Here is a 21,883-nt window from a genome sequence, read left to right as displayed (position 1 = left end):
TCTCTCTCTCTCTCTGTTGAGCACATGTGCCCTATAGAAAATCAAAAATAATACATAAAGTTTTAAAGATTATTCTTTAAAAAAATAGCTTATGCTTTATTCAAAATATAAAGATACTGTTTGCCTTTTTTTTTTTTTTAAAGTCTTTGCCATAGAGTGTGTGTGCTCACCAGAGAGCCGGGGGGTAGCCACACCACACAGTTCCTTCTGTATTCTCCTGGGATTTTGGACGTGCATGCATATGTACCTGGCATGATTCCCAAGCTAGGTCCGGGAATCAAACTGTAGTTGGCCATGTGAGAGTCCAGCACTTTAACCACTATGCCAAATGCTGGCCCTGAAAAAAAAATCTTTACAGTGAATAAGCTTTTATAATGCAACGTGACTGAGTGTGAAGAAATCTTCCTTTCAGACAAACGAGGCTAGTGCAGTTCGCTTTATATTGTGAATACGGCACTGTTGTAAGCACCAGAGATAAAGAGACTTATAATAAAAGGGATAAGATCCTATATTCTGACTTTCACTTCTTTGTGTAAGGTACCATTCCTGACTTAGGTTCCCGTACAGTTGTCGAGACATGTCCATCAGCTCATCAAGAATAGTAGTAATGTCAGGGCCAGCAGGTGGCATGGTGGTTAGAGATGCTGGACTCCCACCGGATGGACTGCGGTTTGAGTCCCGGGCCTGGCAGCTTCCTTTCTCACTTTCCCTTTCTCTCTGTCTCTCTCTGCTCAAGTTAAAAATAATAATAAAACTAAATAAATGAATACTTCTTACAAAAAAGAGAATAGTGGTAATGTCTCTGAATAATACCCTGTATTCCCATGTTCTTGTTTTGTAGTGATGTATATCTTTCTTCAAGAGACAGACAAATACTTGATTGGCATTTTGCAAATCTTGAATTTGCTAATGCTACACCTCTTTCTACCCTCTCCCTTAAACATTGGGATCAGGTAAGATTTGTTTATTTTGTCGCTTGTGTCTTTCAGAGAACCCTTAAGAAAAACTGTTTGTGTGTGTGTGTGTGTGTGTTTTCAAGAATTATTTGTTTAATTTTATTATTATTTTTGTTTCTTCTTCTTTTTTTTTTGGAGAGGTTTTTGCTATAGGGCGTGTGCGCTTGCCAGAAAGACAGAGAGAGGCAGAGAGACAGAACGCGAAAAATCACCCCCTGGGGGGATGGCCACGCCGCAATCCCTTCTCCTCCATTTTCCTCTCGGACTCTTGGGCACACATGTACATGTGCCTGGCGTGAGTTTAAGCCACCCGGTCCGGGTCTCGAACTGTGGTCAGCTACATGGGAGTCTAGCAACATAGCCATTACACTAACTGCTGATCCCTCTTTTTCCTTTTTTTAAAAGAGGTTTTAAAGCACACATGTTGGGGGGGGGGTGTGCCTGCCTGAGAGAGAATGTGGCCATGCCATATCTCTCCTCCATTCTGCTCCCGGGATCACACACGCATGCACCCAGTGTGATTGTCACCTGTTTTAAGTGAACAGTTTGGTGATTTGGAAAACTGAGTCATAAACCAACACCTCAGTCAAGAAACATAACATTTCCATTGCCCTGGAAAGTTCTGTCCTGCTGCTTTGTAACTAATCCCAAGTCTCCTGGCTTCCAGCCCTCAGTACCCACAGATTTGATCTCTGTCATCATCATTTTGCTTGTTTTACTGTTCTGTACAAATTGGAATGCAGAGGATATCACCTTTTGTATGCAACGTAATTCACTTCACGTGAAGCTGTTGAGATTCATCTTTGTTGTGCATCTATCCGCTTTGTTCCTTTTTATTATTTAGTAGAATTCTGTTGTATGGATGTGCCGCAGACTGTTTATCCACTCACTGGTTCAGTGAAGAACATCTGGGCTGTTTTTCGTTTTTCTTGGCTATCAATTAAGCTGCTCTCAATGTTCACGTCTTTGTCTCAGGTAATACTTAAGAGCGAAACTGCAGGGTTTATGGGAAGAGTAGTTTTTAACTTGATGAGAAACTTCCCAACTGTTTCCTAGATTGCTTTCCTACCCGCGTTGTGTGACAGTTCTATCTGCTCCACACCCCACCAGCACCTGGTGATGGCAGCTTGTGAACTGTTGGTAATTGTCGGGGACATCGGGGTATCTGCATTTCCCGTGTGACTGGTCTTCGTGTGCTCCTCAGCCATTTGCATGTCTGCAGAGGAATATTTGTTCAGATCTTTGTCCATTTACAAAATCTGATTGTCTCGGGACCAGCAGTTAGCATAATGGCTATGTCGCTGGACTCCAGTGTAGTCAATCGTGGTTTGAGTCCCGGACCCAGTGGCTTAAACTCATGCCAAGTGCGTGTGCATGCGTGCCCAAGATCCCAAGAGGAGAATGGAGCAGAAGGGATTGTGGCGTGGCCATCCCCGCTGGCCTCAGGGGATGATTTCTCACTTTCTGTCTCTCTGTCTCTCTCTCTCTTTCTGGAGAGCACACGTGCACTATAGCAAAAACCTCTCAAAAAAAAAAAATCTGATTGTCTCTTCTTGTTGAATTCTAAAAGTTTATTATGCTCCTTTAATTCTGGGACAGAAGACCTTTGTCAGATGTTTTACAGATATTTTTTGCTAGTTTGACTTGCCTTTTCCTTTTCTAAGTAATATCTTTCAGAGAGCAAAAGTCTTTAATATTATGAAGTATTGTTTATAAACTTTTAGACTTTTTATATATATATTTTTTTTTTTTGAGAGAAATTTTTACTTTAGGGCACATGCTCTTCCCAGAGAGACGGAGACAGAAAGCAAGAAATTCTCTCCATCCTCCCTGGGGGGGATGGCCATGCTACAGTCCCTTATCCAGTGTCTTCTTGAGATTGTGGGCATGCACACATACACACACACGCCCTGCATGAGTTTCAAGGTGCCAGGTCCAGGACTTGAACCGTGGTCAACCAAATGGGTATGTAGAGCCTTGACCACTATACCACCTGCTGGCTTTTAGGGTTTATATTTTTCCCAATGATTATCTAATTAATCCAGCACCGTCTTTTCTTCATCTGTCTGGGCACCTTGTTGCTCAGTTGGCTGTGTAAGTGTGTCTGTTATGGTTGCTCTTTCCTGCTCGTTTCTGTCCAGACGCCAGGATCACAGTCTTAATAACCGCTACGTTAGAGTAACCTTGAAACCAGGAACTGTAAGTTCTCCAATCATTTTGGCTATTTTAGGTCTGATTTTCATAAAAATTTTAGAAGTAGGATATCAGTTTCTACAAAAAAAATACCCTCTGGGGTTTTGATTAGGAGTGCATTGAATCACTCAGTAATTTAGGGTGAATTACCATCTTTTTTCTTAATTGCCAGAGGGCATGTGCTCTCACTAGCGATTAGAGAGAACAAGGGAGAAAGTACCCCTCCGTGGGGCATTGTCACACTGCAGTCCCATCTTCTCCATCCCATCAGGACTTGGACTCCGATGTACATGCACGTGGTGTGTTTTTCAAGCTGCCAGGGATTCAAACTTACTGGATCAGCTGTGTGGCATCTATCTTCCTTAACTATGGGGCTGGCTCTGAATTATAATCCTAACTAACTGATTCTACTAATTGTTGAATATTATATACCTCTTCATTTATTTAGGCTTGCTCTAATTTTTTTCAGCAGTGTTTTATAGTGCTCCTCTTTCTTCTTCCTTTTTTTTTTTTTTTTTTGCTTTATACCCAGTCCCCCCCCTTTTTTAAAAAAATTTTAATTTTTTATACATTCAGTAACTACAGTGCTCCTTCTATAGGGCTTACTCATCTTTTATTAAGTTTGTTTTAATTGTGATTTACTTGTTTTTTCTTTTGGAGAGAGATTTTTGCTATAGGGTATGTGTATGCACCGGAGAAACAGATTGAGACATACAGTGAGAAGTCACCCCCCAGGGGGATGGCCACACTGCAGTCTCTTCTTCCATTCTCCTCTTGAGATTTTGGCATACATGCACACGTGCCCAGCGTGAGTTGCAAGCCACTGGGTCCGGGACTCAAACCATGGTCAACTACATGGGAGTCCAGCACCTTAACCACTACTCCACCTGCCGATCCCGTGATTTACTCTTCAAATAGTAAGAAATCAGAGAACTTCTTCAACATTGAATGGACTCATCTCTAAATCTGAGGCTTTGGCCAAATTTAAAGACTTTATAAAAGTGGGTCAGTCAGTAGCATGGTGGTTAAGGTAGCTGGATCCTTCGTGGCAGGTAGGATCCAGGTCAGTCCCAGACCTAGCAGTTTTTTGAGAAACACACTGGGCACGTGTGTGTGCACGTGCACCCAAAATTCTGAGAGAATAGAGGAGGAGGAATTGTGGCTGGGCATCCCCACAGGGAGCTATTTCTCATTTTCTCTTTTTCTGTCTCTTTGGTGAACATACATGCCCTATAGCAAAGTTAAAAAAAAAATAAAAGCAGTTAGTGTAATGACTGTGTCGCTGGACTCCCATGTAGTCAACCGCGGTTTGAGTCCCGGAGCCGGTAGCTTAAACTCATGCCGGGCGCATGTGCGTGCGTGCCCAAGATCCCGAGAGGAGAATGGAGGAGAAGGGACTGCGGTGTGGCCATTCCCCCTGGGGGGTGGTTTCTTGCTTTCTGTCTCTGTCTTTCTGGCAAGTGCACACACCTTATAGCAAAAACCTCTAATAAGTAGATAGATAGATAGATAGATAGATAGATAGATAGATAGATAGATTATATAAAAGTAAATACTGCATTTTCACTTATGTATTTTAGTCTTCATTATACATTTTCATAGTAAAATTGTCTTAATTTTTAGATCATCCATATTTTGTTGTTTCCAGTTTGCCAGAGGGCACATGCATTTGCAGGGTGGTGATGGGGTATAAGTTACCACCTGATGGGGAGTGGTCCTGCTACAGTTATTCCCCTCCATTTCTCTCTCCTGTTGGGATTTTAGGCATGCACACACCGGAGCACGGCATGTTTCCCAAGCCATCAGGGCCAGAGTGTGAACCATGAGTTGGCCTTGTGTTGGCCGCCAGGCCAGCCCTACCCTTAGAGTCTTTAGTATGGCCAGTATTTGAATTGCAGTCAAATTTGGACTTGTTAGTGCTAAAAAAAAAATCTCCCAGAATTCCCAATTCCTTTATGTTTTTTCATGTTACACTGAATTAGACTCTTCTAGGCATTGATTTATCATTTGAATCTCCAGTATGCATCTGTTTGTAGTAGTGTTAGAAGATTCTAGCTGATAAGGAGATGAGTCTGTCACCAAGTAGTGAGACTTTTGCAGCCAGCCTAATATTTTTATCTAAGCAGAGTATGTTTTTTCCCAAGAGTTTCATGTTTTGACATATGACTAGCCTTCAAAAGTTTCCTCCATAGAAAATTTGTCAGTAAATTCAAAGAATTATGTTCATTTTGGGGATTCTTAACTTTCAGAACAAATCTTGATGTCTTTACAGTATGGATTATCTCACGGGCTACTCTTTATAATTCTAGATTGACTATCAGTTTATTGACTTTCTTTGTGGAAATCTCTCACAACCATAACTGTAAATTTAAAGAATAAAAACTGATTGTGGGGGACAGCTGTAAGGCGGCTGGATCCTACATGACCAACTGAGCAGGTCAAGTCCTGGGCCTGCGAGCCAGGGGTGTGTGTTTGTGTGTGTGCCCCAGATCCTAGGAGGAAGGTGGGGGAGAAGATTGTGCTTTGAAAATAATCCCCCAGGGAGTATTTTCTCACTTTCTCTTTCTGTCTAGTGAGCGAGCATGTCCTATGGCAAATTTAAAATCAAAATAAGGGCCAAAAGTAGCAGGGTGGTTAAGGGACTGGATCCTACATAGCTGACTCCACAGTTCAAGTTCTGAACCCAGCGGCTTGAAAATCATGCTAAGTGCACGTGTGTGCATGCCCCAGATCCTGAGAACACTGGAAGAAAAGGGATTATTTTGTGTTCATCCCCCTGGGAGGTTGATTTCTCGCTTGCCCTCCATCTGTCAGTCCTTGTCTCTCTCCAATGAGCTAACACAAAACCTACAAAGTATAGTGAAAACCTAAAAAAGGCAGAAAAATTGATTGTGGGCAGGTTCCGTGGCCCAGCAGGAACACGCACTCAAGAGAAGCTGGACCACAGTTGAGCTCCTCGTGGGTCGAATCCCTGGCCCAGTCAGCCTGGAACATGCCACGCATATGCCTGAGCGTCCGAGGTCACAGGGGCTAAAAGAGTGGAGGAGGCACTTGTGATGTGACTGGGCCTCTGGAGATGCTCGTCTCTTTCTGTCACGTGCTCTGTCATGAATTCCAAAAGGAAAGGAAAACTGATTTGCTCTCAGGTAAACGACAGTGGATAGTGACAGTTACAGGATAGTGAATCTGCTGTCCAACCACTCTTCAATGCATGCAAGAGCCACATATGCCTTCAATACAGCTGACCATGAGTGTCCTGTATCGTAGCTATTCAGGACAAAAGAAACTCCCAACAATTTGGGGACATTTTTGTGTTTTTTTCTTTTTCCTTCCGTTTCCGTGAGCAGCCATTAATGAGTAGTGACTGTTGTTTAATTTCTGCCTTACAATGTTCACTCCTTCCATAAGCTTGTGTTTTTTTGTCCTTTTGTTGTTGTTGTTGTTGGTTTTTTTGGGGTTTTTTGAGAGTTTTTTTTGCTATAGGGCGTGTGCACTTCTCTCAGGTAAACGACAGTGGATAGTGACAGTTACAGGATAGTGAATCTGCTGTCCAACCACTCTTCAATGCATGCAAGAGCCACATATGCCTTCAATACAGCTGACCATGAGTGTCCTGTATCGTAGCTATTCAGGACAAAAGAAACTCCCAACAATTTGGGGACATTTTTGTGTTTTTTTCTTTTTCCTTCCGTTTCCGTGAGCAGCCATTAATGAGTAGTGACTGTTGTTTAATTTCTGCCTTACAATGTTCACTCCTTCCATAAGCTTGTGTTTTTTTGTCCTTTTGTTGTTGTTGTTGTTGTTTTTTTTGGGGTTTTTTGAGAGTTTTTTTTTGCTATAGGGCGTGTGCACTTGCCAGAGAGAGACAGAGAGACAGAAAGCAGGAAATCAGCCCCAGGGGGGATGGCCACACCACAGTCCCTTCTCCTCCATTCTTCTCTCGGGATCTTGGGCACGCACACACACACACACCCGGCATGAGTTTAAGCCACTGGGTCCGGGACTCGAACCACGGTTGACTACGCTGGAGTCCAGAGACATAGCCATTATGCTAACTGCTGGTCCCTTAAGCTTGTGTTTTTCACTGTTGTTATGGTCAACTTCGTGCTAGTCATGGAAATGTATGCTTCTCTCTCCTTTTTAGGATGATGACTTCGAGTTTACTGGCAGCCACCTGACAGTGAGGAATGGCTACTCATGCGTGCCCGTGGCTTTAGCAGAAGGCCTTGATATTAAGCTGAATACAGCAGTGCGACAGGTTCGCTACACTGCTTCAGGTACGTCACCTGCTTCACAGGGGAGGTAAGAGACCCTCCCCTAAAATAGGGAACTGGATTTTGTTAAGTATGAACTGTAGCAAGAATATCAGACCTATTCCCAGTGGAATGACTTACAATCTCTGACTCTGAAGCATGAATTTTGTATTTACAGAGATTGAGCTAGAGAGTCTCTAGAGATTCTACACCTCTCATTTTATAAACCAGAAAAATTAAGGAGTTTTAGGCAAGAACTACTTTAGTATTACTGTAATAGCCAGTGAGTTTTGATATCATTGTGTTAAGTATGGATGTTCATTCTTACCAAGAGTTGGGCCCCTGGGCTCCAGTGAGACCCACCCCTCATATTTCACCACCTGCATCTTGGTCTTTGGATCCATCCTGGCCTTTCATACTCAGGTGAACTGGTCCCCACCCTGGAGTACTCGAGCTAGTATGTCTGCCCTCTGAATCCCATGGGGTTTTGTCATTATGACTGCAGATTTCAGCGTACAGTTCTGTGGGTCACCAAGAACCCATAGTCCACATGCCTTGGAATGGCAGCCTTGACTTTCAGCTAGCTTGTTACCTCCCTCTCCAGAGGCCCTTGCTTGGCATGCAAGTGGAGAGTCAGTCAGTCATTCTCTCGGTGGCCCCTTCCTCAAGTTACTGAGACCACCACAAACGACCTCGGCAGTCTGTCATTTAGCTTCCCCTCAGAGGTCGCTTCTCACTGGCCACACCGAGGAGATCGCGGCCTTGTGCAGGTAGGTATGTGGGCCAGGGAGGCTAGTTTTACTGTTTCCCCTGGTTTTATAGCCACAGAAAATGAGCAGGTATTGAGCTCTCATATCTATTTTGAGGGTGTGTGTGTGTGTATAAATTATAAATATATAGATACAGGTAAATACAGTCATCTAAAAAGTCATGATGAATTTTTGGATAGGAAAACAAAAAAATATGTCATGACTCTTCTGACGACCCACTATATAGCAGACATATATACACACATATATATAGATAGTGTAGACAAGTAAGTCGACGTTATAAAAGTGCAAATCAGGAAAAATAAGACTAATATAATTCCAATACCCTTCCTAAGGTCAGTGCATAACTAGGTGCATTCCCACAGATGCCATGCTTCATGGTTTTAGTCCCTATATCTGTGTTATTTATCTGTTTACCTGTCTCTTCTGTGAGAGAGAGAGGGGCACCCCAACAGGGCCCTTCCGGTCCGGGTCCAGTTGTGTCACTGTTGTGCCCACACCTGGGCCTGCAGCCCTCATAGCTGCGTGGCTGTCTGCTGGCAGCATTCTTCCCGTGGGCTTAACGAGCAGCCAGCACACGCCATGGGAAGGCATTGTTTCTGTGGGGGCGGACACCTTACTCTTGATTTGGGTCTTAGCTGCTTAACTTTGGTAAATGGTAAGTCCTTTCATTAGCCCAGATGGTCACCAGTGTTACCAGGAGAGGAAGGTGGTAAGGGGTGACAGGTCAAGGCCGGCTCTGCGGTCTCAGTGCTGGCACTTCCTGCCTATGTGGCCTTAGCTGAGCTCCTTCACCTCTACCTCAGTTCCCGTGCATGAAAAATGCACGAGAGCCTATCTCGGGGACATGCAGTCAGAATCGGAGGAGAGCGCTGTAGGCCGGTCGTACTGACCATTCCGCACCGCCCTCGTCACCAATCAGGTCTTCTCCCACCAACTCTCTAGGGTGTGAAGTGATAGCCGTGAACACCCGCTCCACAAGTCAAACCTTTATTTATAAATGCGACGCCGTGCTCTGCACCCTTCCACTGGGCGTGTTGAAGCAGCAGCCCCCAGCCGTTCAGTTTGTGCCACCTCTGCCTGAGTGGAAGACATCTGCGGTCCAGAGGATGGGGTTTGGCAACCTAAACAAGGTAACCTGTCCAGGCCCCTCTTCTGCAGACCCGACTGCGGATACCAGCCTGGCTGTCCTCTGCTTATGAGGAGAGGGTTTGCGCTGTGCGCGCCTGGCTGTGCTCCCGACCACCCGGTCTCAGATTCTGAGGCCTGTCCACTTACTCTTCCCACAGCTAATTCATTCATTAAAGTATCCATATTGGACTTAGCCTTATGGGAGTCATTTCGCAAAGCTAAGGCAAAAAAAGAGGGTCATAAATGTCGCCGTTAAGTAACACCTTGATAAGGATTTCTGGGCTTATATTGAAAGTCAGTGAGAAATGACTTTAATAAGTCTGAGGAAGTACTTCCTGTGGAGTGCAGCTATGCTTAAGGCCCTGTTATCAGGGTCCTGTCACCATCTCACGTGCTGCTTCCTTCTGGTAGGTTGTGTTGTGTTTTGACCGAGTATTCTGGGATCCAAGTGTTAATCTGTTCGGACATGTCGGCAGTACAACGGCCAGCAGGGGTGAGCTCTTCCTCTTCTGGAACCTCTATAAAGGTAACTGCTTTCTAGTTTTAATCTTTTTCATATACATGTAGAAGTACAGAATTAGGGGTATTCTGCGTTTTCTCAAATCTACATGCCCTTCATTATCTTTTCATTAACTCAACAATCTATTTCTAAAATTTAAAAGGAACCTGCTCTGAAGGAGCTCACCACCTAGTAGGACACAGGAAGCAGGTGGCCTCGGAACAGGCAGGAAATAATGTGACAGGCAGTCCCAGATTCTGAGGAAGAGTGCGGGGAAAGGGGAGTCAGCTCGGCCAGGAGGGAGAGGCCCAGGAGGCATCCCAGGACGGGAAGCCCATGTTCCTTCTCATCCTTTTGTATCTGACTGTCCTTAGTCTGCAATTACTTTCCTTAAAGCTAGATCAAACTCCTGCCTCCTGTTATTTTCTCCTGTAACTGGGCTACTCTGAACTCTTGGTACAATTAAAAGCATTTTATACCCTACCTCATTCAAAGAAAAGGGTGTAAAACAGTAAGACACGCACGGCCGTCGAGGGGCACGGCCTTGACAGTGCAGACGCATCAGTTAACCAGCTTGGCGTCCCTCCATGGTTCTTGGCACTTTGTACCTCATCACGTGTTCTGACAACAGCCCAGCGCTCTTGCCTTCTCCCCTGCCGGCCATCGGGTCCTGTCAGTGCTGGCGTCACGTTAGCTCTCCAACTTGTTGGCATCCTTTCCCCGCCCAGCTCCCCTCCACGCCTCTCCCCTCACCTGGGTGATTGCCGTAGCTGCTGCTGCTGCTGCTGCTGCTTTTACTTTGATCTTTGATGGCTTCCATTGCTGAAGGACTCCTCGTCATGGCCCTAAGATTTCATAATCTAGCCATCTCTACTCCCCCACTTGACCACCCCCCTCCTTCCCAGGCTACAGCGTACTCGCTGCTGTCAAATCCTGGGCCTGCCATGCGTTTTCTGCCTGGGGCCTGTGTGTACTGTGGCCTGGGCTGCTGTGTTTTCTTCTCTCCTTTCAACCTGGCTTACTCTACTCAGCCTCAGGGCTTCAGCTGGCAAGATTTCAGAGAGGCCTTCCAGATACATACGCCCCCATCGCCTAGATTCGACATGAAGTCCCTGTGTCTGTCTCTCTTAATAACTTATCGCAGTTCCTGATTCTGTATCGGTGGGAGTGCTTCTCTGTTCTGATGTAGTACATAGCATCTCTTATAGCCTCAGCATCTCATATTGGGCCTAGCACATAAGTCTCTTGCATAAACAGTCACCAGGTGGGTGTCTAGAGGCAAGATGGGCCTGGGATAGCTGGAAGGCATGTAGCCGTTGTCACGGAGCTGTCCAAGGCAGCAGGGCTAAGATTTCCATGCCCAAATACAGGGCACTTACCTCTTGCTAGCAACTCTGCCGTATTCTGTGAGGATCTAAGCGTGAAGTGCCTACAAGCACGCCTTATTCACTAGTCTGCCAACTCCTTTTTGGCTGACTTCTGGGAATTTAGTTCAGTTTGCTGTTACAGGAACAACTTGCTGTAGCGTGTGAATGATGCTGTGTCTCGTCCCCAGATTTCAGAACACCAAGAATAGGTAGGACCTGATAAAGGTTACCGAGAGGTCTGGAGAAAAACCCTGGAGTTGTCTTTGTCTCCGCAGCTCCAATACTGTTGGCACTAGTAGCAGGAGAAGCTGCCGGCATCATGGAAAACATAAGCGATGACGTGATTGTTGGCCGATGTTTGGCCATTCTCAAAGGGATTTTTGGTAGCAGTGCAGTGCCCCAGGTAAGTAGGTGGGTGGGTGAGCAGGGGTCTAGGTTCAGACTAAACCAGGGTCCAAATTCGTAGCTTCCCCTGATTATCAGTGTTTGGAGCTCCGCTCTACATCATATACTGGAGGGCTTTTTAGGAGGCTGTGGCTCACATTTCTCCCCTGCCTGTGGGTCAGAGACGTGACCCCTACCCTCCACCACCTAAAGTCAGTGTATTTAAAGCAGCAGTATTCATCACTTAGCTCTTCCACCTGTTCCCTCTCTCTTATCCTCACCTCCTTCCCAATTGCCACTGCATTTCCACCTTTAACAGGTGACTGGTTTGTCCCTTACTGTCCAGTAACGACTTTTGCACGTGGTTTTTCCTTCAGCCCAAGGAAACTGTGGTGTCTCGCTGGCGTGCTGATCCCTGGGCCCGGGGCTCCTATTCCTACGTAGCTGCAGGGTCATCTGGAAATGACTATGATTTGATGGCTCAGCCAATCACTCCTGGCCCTTCGATCCCAGGTGCCCCACAGGTGAGAAACGGGCAAAACCCTGTTTGGGTTTATTTGGGACAAGGCAGGATCTCAGGGTACAACATGATGTCATTGGTTTTTTAGTGGTTTTATCGTTGGGCCCTTTCAGATAACTAGGAGCAGAGTAAAACAGAGCAGTGTTAGTCTGCTTTCTACGTCTGGGCAGCCTACATGCCAAACGCAGAATCCAGAGTATAAGTCAGTAACTTTTTTCCTTACTCAGTCTTGGTCCCTTAGAAAACAAAATATTTTAAATCACACTTCATTTTATAGTAGCTCATAAGACCGCTGCTCCAGAGAGCGGGAAGATTGCTCAGTTTCACAGCCCAGAGCCTGTGTGGCTCAGTAATAAGGCCTGCCCTGGACTGGGAGGCGAGAGAAAGTATTCTTGAGTAAGAACAAGCGTTCTGCTCTCTGCGGTTCTGAGGTACATGAGGTAAGGGAAGTTCTAGAATTGAGTTCAGTAAACTGATCAGTAAGAACAGTAAGAACAGATGCAACTAATAAGCATCACCTTAGAACTGAGGCTGGGCTGAGTTTTGTTGTCCCTGTTCTACTTCTGTCCGTTCTAGGCAAACACTAGTAAGGGAGACTTCTGTTAGAATAATGGACTAGTAACTGGGGAGGTCAGCCTTCAAGGTCAACAGGAATTCGGTGAGTCAAACACAACTGGAATAAGGTGTTACTATACAGCTGTTGATTTCCTCTTTTTTCCTGAAATAGCCAATTCCACGACTCTTCTTCGCGGGAGAACATACAATCCGCAACTACCCAGCTACAGTCCATGGTGCTCTACTGAGTGGGCTGCGAGAAGCAGGGAGGATTGCGGACCAGTTCTTGGGAGCCATGTACACCCTGCCTCGCCAGGCAGCTCCGGGTGTCCCCGCGCAGCAGTCCCCAAGCATGTGAGACAGACGCAGTCTACGAGAGGAGGCCCATGTGCGTGTCTTCTGCTGTGTAAGCAAAGCTCTCCAATAGCAATACTTGATTCCACTGAGAAACGCCCGTCATGGCATCGAGGCCCATGATCAACAGATCTAAGGGGCTTGCCTCATCTAAGTGACTTGGAGCGTAGGGAAGAACCTGTCCCCTTACCTGGGGAATTGTCTTCATGAAGACTGAGGCAAGCAAGTGCCGTGACGTAACATCTTAGTCTTCTGGTGTGTGGTGGTTTTTTTATACTTCGAGAATAAAACTTCATATAAAATTAGTCCTCTTTTTTTCCCCCTTGTTTCCCTTTTGGGTTGGAGTTGTATTCAGGATAGGGGTGTTATTTTGGTTGTCAAAGTAATACATATGTTTTCTCAGGATTTATTCTTCATTTTTAAGGACTTATATAAAGGACGAAAATGGTTTTGTCAGGTCAGAAGATGAACTTGCTGGGGGTGTCAGATGCAGTGGGCCTCCTGGTCAGTGGGGCTGGGCGTCTTCACTGTGATCAGGTGTCATCGTCCTGAGTACAGATGCTAGAAAACTTGGGATGATTTTCCAGACAAAGCATCAGGCTTGAGACAAAGTTTGGGCCTTCAGCAGGCCGTTCTGACTATTCCTCAGATTCTCTCCATGGGAATATGTTAGCTTTCCAATTCTGTTCAAGTTTGGCTTAAGTTTTGGGGAAGTGCTACGTAAGAAGCTCAAGGGCTTAAGTAAGAGTTGGTATATAACCACCACCAATGTAGTGACCTGAAAGAACAGAAATACCTTCTCATTAAGTTCTGCGTGACCAAAGTAAAATGGGTCTGCAGAGCTAGGTTCACTGTGGAGGCTTTCGGGAGAATCCGTGTCTTTGCCTTTTCCTATTTTAGAGGCTGGCTATATGCCTTAGCTTGTGGCCCCTTCTTCCAACAAATGAATTACCCCAGTCTCTGCTTCATCATCATGTTGCATTCTCTTGTATAATCCAATTTTAACGTCTCCCCCTTCTAAAGATACTTGCGGTTGCATTTAAGGATAATTTCTCGCATCTCAAAATCCTAATCATATCTGCAAAGTTCTTTTTGCCCTTTAAAGTTAAAAACTTTAAAAATCACCAGAAGGCAAATAAGGGGCCAACCATGGCGTGGTGGTTAAGGTGGCTGGATGCCACATGGCCGACTGTGTGGTTTGAGTCCAGGACCCAGTAGTCTGGGGGAAAAAACACACACACACCAGACACATATGCATGCCCCAGATCCCAAGAGAATGGAAGAGGGATTGTGGCATGGTCACTTACATAAACACACACACACACACACACACACACACACACACACACACCCTATGGCAAGTTTTAAAGGGGAGGGGGTGTAGAACATGGATGCTCACCAGACGGAAAGCCCCTCCACCCTGCCCATACTGGGGCATGGTCACACCATGATCCCCTCTCTTCAATTCCTCCATCACATTAGGATTTGGGGCACACATGCACATACATCTGGAATGTTCTTTCAAGCCACTGAGGCCAGGATTTGAACCATTTTTGCCCATGTGGAATTGGGCTCCTCCTGCAGTGCTTAACCACTGTGCTAGCTGGCCTGGTTAAAATATTTTTGTAACAAAAAGGGAACAATATCTGTCCTTCCCAAGAGGTAAACATAGTTTTATGTTACAAGTGAATATAAATAATCTGCTATGGAAGTCAGGTTTTACTGTTAGCTGATTCTTTTTTTTGGAGAGGTTTTTGCTATAGTTCATGTGCACTCGCCAGAGACAGAAAGACAGAAAGCGAGAAATCACCCCCCATGGGGAATGGCCATGCAGCAATCCGTTCTTCATTCTCCTCTTGGGATCTCGGGCACACACGCACACGCGCCTGACGTGAGTTTAAGCCACTGGGTCCAGGACTCGAACTGTGGTCGACTACATGGGAGTCCAGTGACATGGCCATTATGCCAACTGCTGGCCCCCGTTAGCTGATTCTTTATAATTATCCTCAATGAGGTTTTATTTAGAAGGATTTAAGGGACAAAAATAGGGTCTTTTCCCTAGTCTCGGCCAGGTGACAGCAGTGGAAAAATTGCACACGTTAGGATCTGAGCAGGTGGTGGGAACTGTGCTGTAGAGGTGGGACTCGAGCACAGGCTGTGGTCGAATCTCAGCTCCACCACTGACATTGATCACTTCTTGGGGGGAGGGGGGTGGTTTAGGGCACCTGGTCCTGAGGGCAGTGCTTTGAAGTTTGTGTTTGTTTTCAAGTGGCAGCTTGAGGGACAGATTGGTTTTTCTGTGCGGTATCAGACAAGCCTGAAAACATAGCCCAGAAACAGCTGCTGACCTAACTCTAGTTCGGTTTACTGGTACCAGGCTTGTCATTTTCCAAGCTGTGGCTAGCATTTCCAGACTCCAGAGCATCAATGACTGATGAGGTTATCTCAAAAACAGAGAAATGTACTGGCCGTACCCAGTGCATAGAAATGGCTGTCGTGGAGATGACATCAACAAAATCCGCATCACTGAGTCACACGGGCATGTGGAAACTAGGGAGCTTTATTGGTTACATACTGTGCTGCAGAGCCAGCAGGGAGCGTTAGAGCCGGAGGATACATGCAGACAGGCAGCTTCAACTATACACATGCACCCAGGAGCCCTGAGCTGCTGCTCATGGCTGTGCCCTGGTCTCCAGCGACAGGTCCTGGCCTCCTTGGTCCCGTGCTTGGGGCAGGAATGTAGAAGCTGCTGCACCTAGACTCCAAGGAGCAGGGGTGAGACCAAAGCACCTGCCTGAGCAAGTAGGTGTGGGCTGACAGGCTGACACCCCCAGCAAGGGGGCCTGTAATGCAATAACAGTTTATTTGAGAGCTACCTTCCTAGCCCTCCCAATCTTTAAGATACAAAAAAATAGACTTTATTCTCTTAAAAATACATTCCATTCAGTACATGTTCTGAGCTGTGAAGCAGCAGGAAAATAGGGCCCCTTTCCTATGATCTTGGCTGTGAGGCTTTGAGGAGAACCCTGTTCCCCACTTGGGGTACTCAAAAGATATTCCCTAAAAGCAGCTCTTCCAAAGCAGTCTTGTTATAGTAACAACAGGAAAAAATAAACCCTCGCCAACAAAGGCAGCCAGGGACCGAACTTCTGGGCCCCTACTCCTTTTCTGGGAAGGGGTAGCACTTGGCACTGACTAAATATAACTAAAACTTAAAACTGCCTCAGGACAAGTCCAAGAATGCTATAGCACCCCACCCCCGCCCCCCCATAGAGGATGACTTACGTGCAAGCTTGTCTGCAGCTGATGTGGAGTCCGTGACTCCACTCTCACCGCTACTAGAAGCCAACAGCCACAGCCGCTCTGTCACCACCCTGCAGCTTGGCCTGGCTATTTCAGTAGCAGGGTGGCAAGAGACAGGAAGCAGCAGGTGGAAGGGACTGGCTCCTAGCATTTAGCCATCTCTACTTCTTCCAGCCCAGCAGCTCTGTAGTGCCAGGCTCTCCAGCCTCACCGGAAACCCTCCCACTCGTATACCTGCCAGTGAAATGTCGATGTGGCTTGTCATCATTTGTTGGCTGGGGCAGTAGGAATATTTGGCTTCATTAGACAACTATTCAACAACCGGGTATCCCCTTAACTCAGAGGCTCCCTCTAGATCTCTGATTGTTAGGCTTAGGTCCAGTCACACCTTGGTTGCTTTGCAGAACCATGCCTTTTAACTTTGGACCTTTAAAAGCCAGCCTGAGAGCCAGCCTTGCCAGCATTTTGAAGTCCAGAGGAACAGTGCCTCCAGCCTTCATTTGTTATTACAATGTTTTTTTCTGCAATGCTGAGGACATTTAAAAATAAAATTTCTTTTACAGCGGTTTTAGAAAGTGTACAGATTAAAGAAACAAAATATCCTGAAATAATTGTTACAATCAAACCTTATTGCACTCATATTTCAAGATGGCAGCCCTAGTGAAGGGCCCCACAGCTGTGGCTCTTCCACAGAGCATTCTGATAGCAGATCTCGGTGCTGCTGAGATGTGGAAAGGTCCAGACTTTGGCACCAGGAGCTACAGCACCAGAATCCAAGGCTCCAAAATCTGAAGATGAGAATTATTGGCGAGATCTTTTTAGGCATGACTTGGCGTCCTTGTTTCCATCAGCAGAGAAGAGCCACTGACTCAGTTTCCTCTGCTCTAATTGACCACCACAGAGGTCAATTTCCGTGGAACCCTCGGGACTGCCGATCAGTGAAGAATGGCAGAGAGGCTATGAGGGAGTGATTGCAGCCTTGAGTGAGCCAGTGACCAGGAGAAGCAGCAGGAAGTCTTGGAAACAGCATCTTAAGTTGCACATCTGAGGTGGGGATGTGGAGGGCACAGGCAAGCCACATGCCATGCCCTTAGATTGACAAAACTCCGGAAAACAGACATCCGAGCAAGATACACGTGTGTCTGAAAGTAAAGCAGGTGCTCCCTGGGGCACCTCAGAATTGCAGTGACTGCAGACAGGGAGGGAGGAATGCTGGTTCGCACGCTGAGGGAGGCAGAGAAGAAAGTCCTCTCTAGGGAGCCTTGACTCCTCTTAGCAGAATTTCACAGGAGAGGCACAGGGACGGACACATATAGACTTGTGTTCTAAAGCCAAAAGATACCGTGTGGCATTGGTCAAGGCTGGTGCCACAAAGGGCCTTGGAGACCATCTGGACTAATCCCTTCTCTTTACAGACTAGAAAACTGAGACCTAAGAAACATCTCTAAACTCATCCCCATGGGATTAAAACATGGGGCAAATGGTCACTGGAAAAGTCACAATGTATTTTTCTGTGCAAAAATGTGTCATGACTTCTGATGACCCAATACAGCATATAAGGCCCAGACAAACAACTGAGGGCAAGAGGAAAGACACGTTCCCCAATCCACGTAGATGACACTTTCAAAAGCAAGAATCACTCCACACTGGATAGTAAAAACAAGAACCTTAGAATACCAGGTTCTAAAGGCCTTGGAGCCCTAGCGATCACCCACTCCAAAGAACTCATTCTACAGGTAAGGAAGCGGAGGCTCCAAGAGGACAATGGCTCACCCAAAATCATACAGCACGGAAATAAAGCCATGAATAAAAATGAAGCGTCCCAAGACTCCTAGTCTAATGCTCTCTTCTGATATGAAGACACGCTTCATAAAAGTAGCCTCTGAAAGGGGATTCCCTTTGTATTGAGAATGCTCTAGGAAAAGCAGTGCCAAGAGTACACAGTTGTTTTTAACTTCCCCACGTGATCGGTGTAACTAGTATTTTTGTGTGGCTTTCTGAAAGGTTTGCCGCAGTTTGAACTGTGTAAGCCTGAGGCCCTCGATGGGGATGTCACCTTTCCTCCAGTGAAGTCACCGTAACGACAGCTGACTTAGAGACAGTATGGGCCCTTCTGCAGGAATGCATCAGCTTGGTAAAGTGCGATACCTCCTTCGTGGGGGATGAAGGAGGAAGAACAGGAGGGAGTATTCTCATGGTCCATGCCTGTCGTGGGGCTATTGCTTGTGGAGTGAGTTAAGGGAAGTCACTTCTTCCTGTCTGCTTTCCCCTTTGCTGGGCACTTCCTAGAAGGCAGAGTATGCTGGGTCAGGCCCAGCTTAATCGAGGGATTTTGCCAAAGTGGAAGCGATGAAGTCAGCCTGAAGTCTCTAGCCACAGGATGAAGAGTAGGCGATGCCAGCAGCATTACGGGTACCCAGAGAAGGAGGTGCATAAAGCTTGTGCACTGCCAGGTGCCTTTGGAAGGTGTGCAGAAGGGGGGGGGCAGTGATGTCATTCCAGTGGGTATCTGCATGCTTGCCCCCACGGAGCAATGGTAAGCCAGGGGGCCAGGTCAGAAGCTTCAATCTAAAGGGTACTCATGTAGTCCCTTAAAGGCAGAACAAATCTTACTGTTTTGAAAGTCTGATAACTCCAGAGGAAAGGGATTGAAGCCCCCCAGATAAAGCTGATGACTGTTGAGTCAGTGGGGACTTGGGCCCTCAGAGCAGATAAGGAGTGAACTGGATACAGAGAGGAGAGTGAGAAGTCAGGACATTAACCACACAGAAGGGGCTGCTCTGTGATACGGAAACAGCCCAAGGAACAGAGGTCTTTTGGTTGCTGTCATGTGGAGGGTTTGTATTGTCCCCATTAGGGGCCAGAGCTGACTATATTACCTGGGTGACAGTGACAGGAAGAGAGGACTCATGCATCAGGGAAGGTTGGGACTGGAAGACTGTCCAGCATGTCGTTTCTGACCGCCTCCAGCCAACTGGCAAAAATTACCTGAGCTACAGCCCAGCTCTCTACCGTGGTCTCCTAGCCGAGGCCTTGTGCCTAGTCCAGTTCGCTGGATCCTTCACAGGGCAGGAACGTGGAAGAGCTGAGAGGAAGGGCGGAGGAGACAGCAGAACTTGCCCAGCTGGCTCAGTTTTCCTCAGCGCAGGGCCTGGCTGGCCGTAATCGTTCCTCCACCCGCACTCGCCCAGCATCTGGTAGCCCCTGCTTCACGGGCATTTCAGACTGTTCCAGGGAGCTGTGCAGTCGCCTGTAGACACTGAGTGTGCAGTCTTCACCTTCCTCCTGTGCCAGTAAATGACAAAAGTGAGCTGTGGAGGAGAGCATAGCGAGGAACAAGACATCCTCCCCCTGGCCCTAGTGGCTCCTCCCAGTCTGGCAGAGGCAGATAGTCCAGCCTGACCACAGCGTGCTGCCAAGATACACTGTTGTCCAAGTACGGGCTAGTGTCAAAGCTCCTGAGACATCGGGAGGCTCGGAACTCCGAGGCTCCAGGCACCATCAGGGTAGACGAGGAGGCTCGTAACGGAACGGATGCGAGCCTGGGAGTATGGGGCACCTGGGCCAGGCCCAGCTGTGCTCGAGTTCTGTACATGCAGGCTACATACGTCTGGGGGTGAGAGCTCCTCCCTTGGGTAGGGCAGGGGCAGGAGAGTACACTGAGAAGGTTGGACAGTTCCTTTCTACTTCCTGCCTCTCAACTACTGGGTAGTCAAAAAAGTCATGATGCATTTTTACAGAGAAAAACAAGAATACCCCATGACTTTTCTGGCAGTATACCACAAAGTCCACCTGCCTCCTCTCTTTTATGTCCCTTGCCTATCCCTCATCCTTTCTCTCTCCTCTCAGATGTCCAGTGTCACAGGCCTAAATACTCATCTCCCTATTCCTTGTAGAATTCTGCTTTTTCTCCCTACTCTTCTAGAATTCTGCCTTTTTAAATTCTCCTTAGTCCCCAGGAAAAGGCAGATCAAAGAACAATGAAAGTACAAATAAGAAAAAAGGGTCACCAGGGTAGAAAAGGCACTGGATTTAGAGACAGGAATCTTGGAATCCATCTTTCGTTCTTCCATTCACTTGGGTGACCTAAGCTAAGGCACTGATTGTCGCTTCTGTGTCTGAGACACGAGGACACTATCTTCTCTTAAGGCTCTTCAGGGGACTGAATGAGCTGTGGGTAGGAGAGTACTCTGTTAAGTGTAAGTACTCTGTAAAGAATTATGGGGCTTTCTAAGTTAATATGCAGTCACCTGTCTTTTAAAAAGGGAGCAGAGAATCTAGGTCCAAGCTGTTTTTCATAATCTCAGGTTCCACAGCTAAAAGACACTCCCAGGGGCTTCTTCAGATGCTCAAACAAGGCTGGCAGTTCTGGGTTTATCTATCCCATAATGGGCCATACGGAACCAGCTCTGCCCTCAGATTGACGATATGACAGGCTAGACAGCTGTCAGGGGCTAAAAAAGTGACACCTAGGTATAGAGCTTAAAAGCAGGCCAGTGTAAGCCCCAGCTCTCCTCCTCCCCTATAGGCCAGCACGCTGCACACCTGCTACCCGAGGCACCAGGGGCTGGCTGGCTTCCCACTCCTGGCTCGGTTCTCTACAGAAGGGGTTCCAGGCTCCCTTCTTTCACCTGGCACTTGCCACCAGCTGCAGCTGGCTCCTGTGCTCTGGCTGCACTCCATGACGGAGGCCATCATGGAGCCCCTGTGGTTGCTCTGGTGAACCAAGACAACAGAGGCCAGATTTCCTTTTTATGTTGCCTTCATATACGTGGGCAAAATGGAGAAGACAAATCGGAAAAGGGATTTTGGAAAGTCATGATGCACTCTGCCAAGCACTACCTCCTCCTCTTTAAAGGGCTGCCTCAGCCTCCCAAGTCTCTAGGACCACAGGTGCATGCCACCAGACTCTTTCTCTTAGGGTCCTACCATTGCTTCCCAGTCTGCCCTTGAGCTCAGAATCCTCCTGCCTCCATCTCTGCAGTCACTGGGATTACAGGCACATAATCATACTGGACGGGGAAACAAGGCCGGGGCTTATGTGGTCCCAGACCGGGAAGGACGGCATCTCGGCAGTGGACACACTGCCGCTACGCCCCAGCTACACCTTTTTTTGATTTTTTCTTAAGCGCCAGAAGACACATGCACAAGAGAGAGAGAAAGCACCCTCAACAGGGCCTGGTCATGCCAAAACAATCCCGTCCCTCTAATCCTCCAGTCAGGAACCTGGGCACAAATGTACCCAGCAAGCTTTTCAAGCCAATGGGGCCAGGACTTACTCCCTAGTTGGCCAAGTGGGAGCCCGCATCCTCTGTGCAGCGCCCCACTGCACTGTGTGGCCGGCCCTCTGTAATAGCACCTTAAAGTCATGCCAAACCCACCTGCTTCTCAGTTTTCTGAACTATCCAATTTTCCAGCCTCACAGTTCCCCAAATCCTGGGTCACATGGGTCAAAGCAGAGGGAAAAAAAAAGAAAAAAGCAAAGGGAGAAAAGGGGGAGGGAAAGATAAAGGGAGATGATGCGGCGAAGAGCGGGAAGGAGATGGGGCTCACCATGCCTGCCGAGTGGTTCCAGGCTGCCGCCGGGGCAGGATCTCC

General features: G+C 47.0%; 2 protein-coding genes across 3 annotated transcripts in view; one reads left to right on the top strand and one right to left on the bottom strand.

Annotated features, from left to right (window-relative positions):
• KDM1A (lysine demethylase 1A) overlaps positions 1 to 13,287 on the top strand; it is a gene marked incomplete at its 5' end in the record, with an annotated part of 91,646 nt that extends 78,359 nt beyond the window's left edge. Inside the window, 6 exon segments of the mRNA XM_014586525.2 lie at positions 7,294 to 7,426; positions 9,118 to 9,305; positions 9,715 to 9,829; positions 11,445 to 11,572; positions 11,931 to 12,077; positions 12,801 to 13,287. Of these exon segments, the coding sequence (XP_014442011.1) occupies positions 7,294 to 7,426; positions 9,118 to 9,305; positions 9,715 to 9,829; positions 11,445 to 11,572; positions 11,931 to 12,077; positions 12,801 to 12,986 (897 nt within the window).
• Positions 13,288 to 15,522: 2,235 nt separating this feature from the next.
• LUZP1 (leucine zipper protein 1) overlaps positions 15,523 to 21,883 on the bottom strand; it is a 63,487-nt gene continuing 57,126 nt past the window's right edge. For both annotated transcript variants that reach the window (XM_014586524.2, XM_006145159.3), the window contains exon 4: positions 15,523 to 19,570. In XM_014586524.2, the coding sequence (XP_014442010.1) occupies positions 19,415 to 19,570 (156 nt within the window). In that variant the 3' untranslated portion in view covers positions 15,523 to 19,414. The remainder of the gene's footprint in view (positions 19,571 to 21,883) is intronic.

This window comes from Tupaia chinensis, unplaced genomic scaffold (genome assembly GCF_000334495.1).
Source record: "Tupaia chinensis unplaced genomic scaffold, TupChi_1.0 Scaffold000146_1, whole genome shotgun sequence".
Taxonomy (NCBI): Eukaryota; Metazoa; Chordata; class Mammalia; order Scandentia; family Tupaiidae; genus Tupaia; species Tupaia belangeri.
Note: the sequence above shows the minus strand (reverse complement) of the source record. Positions and strands in the feature narration are given on the sequence as shown.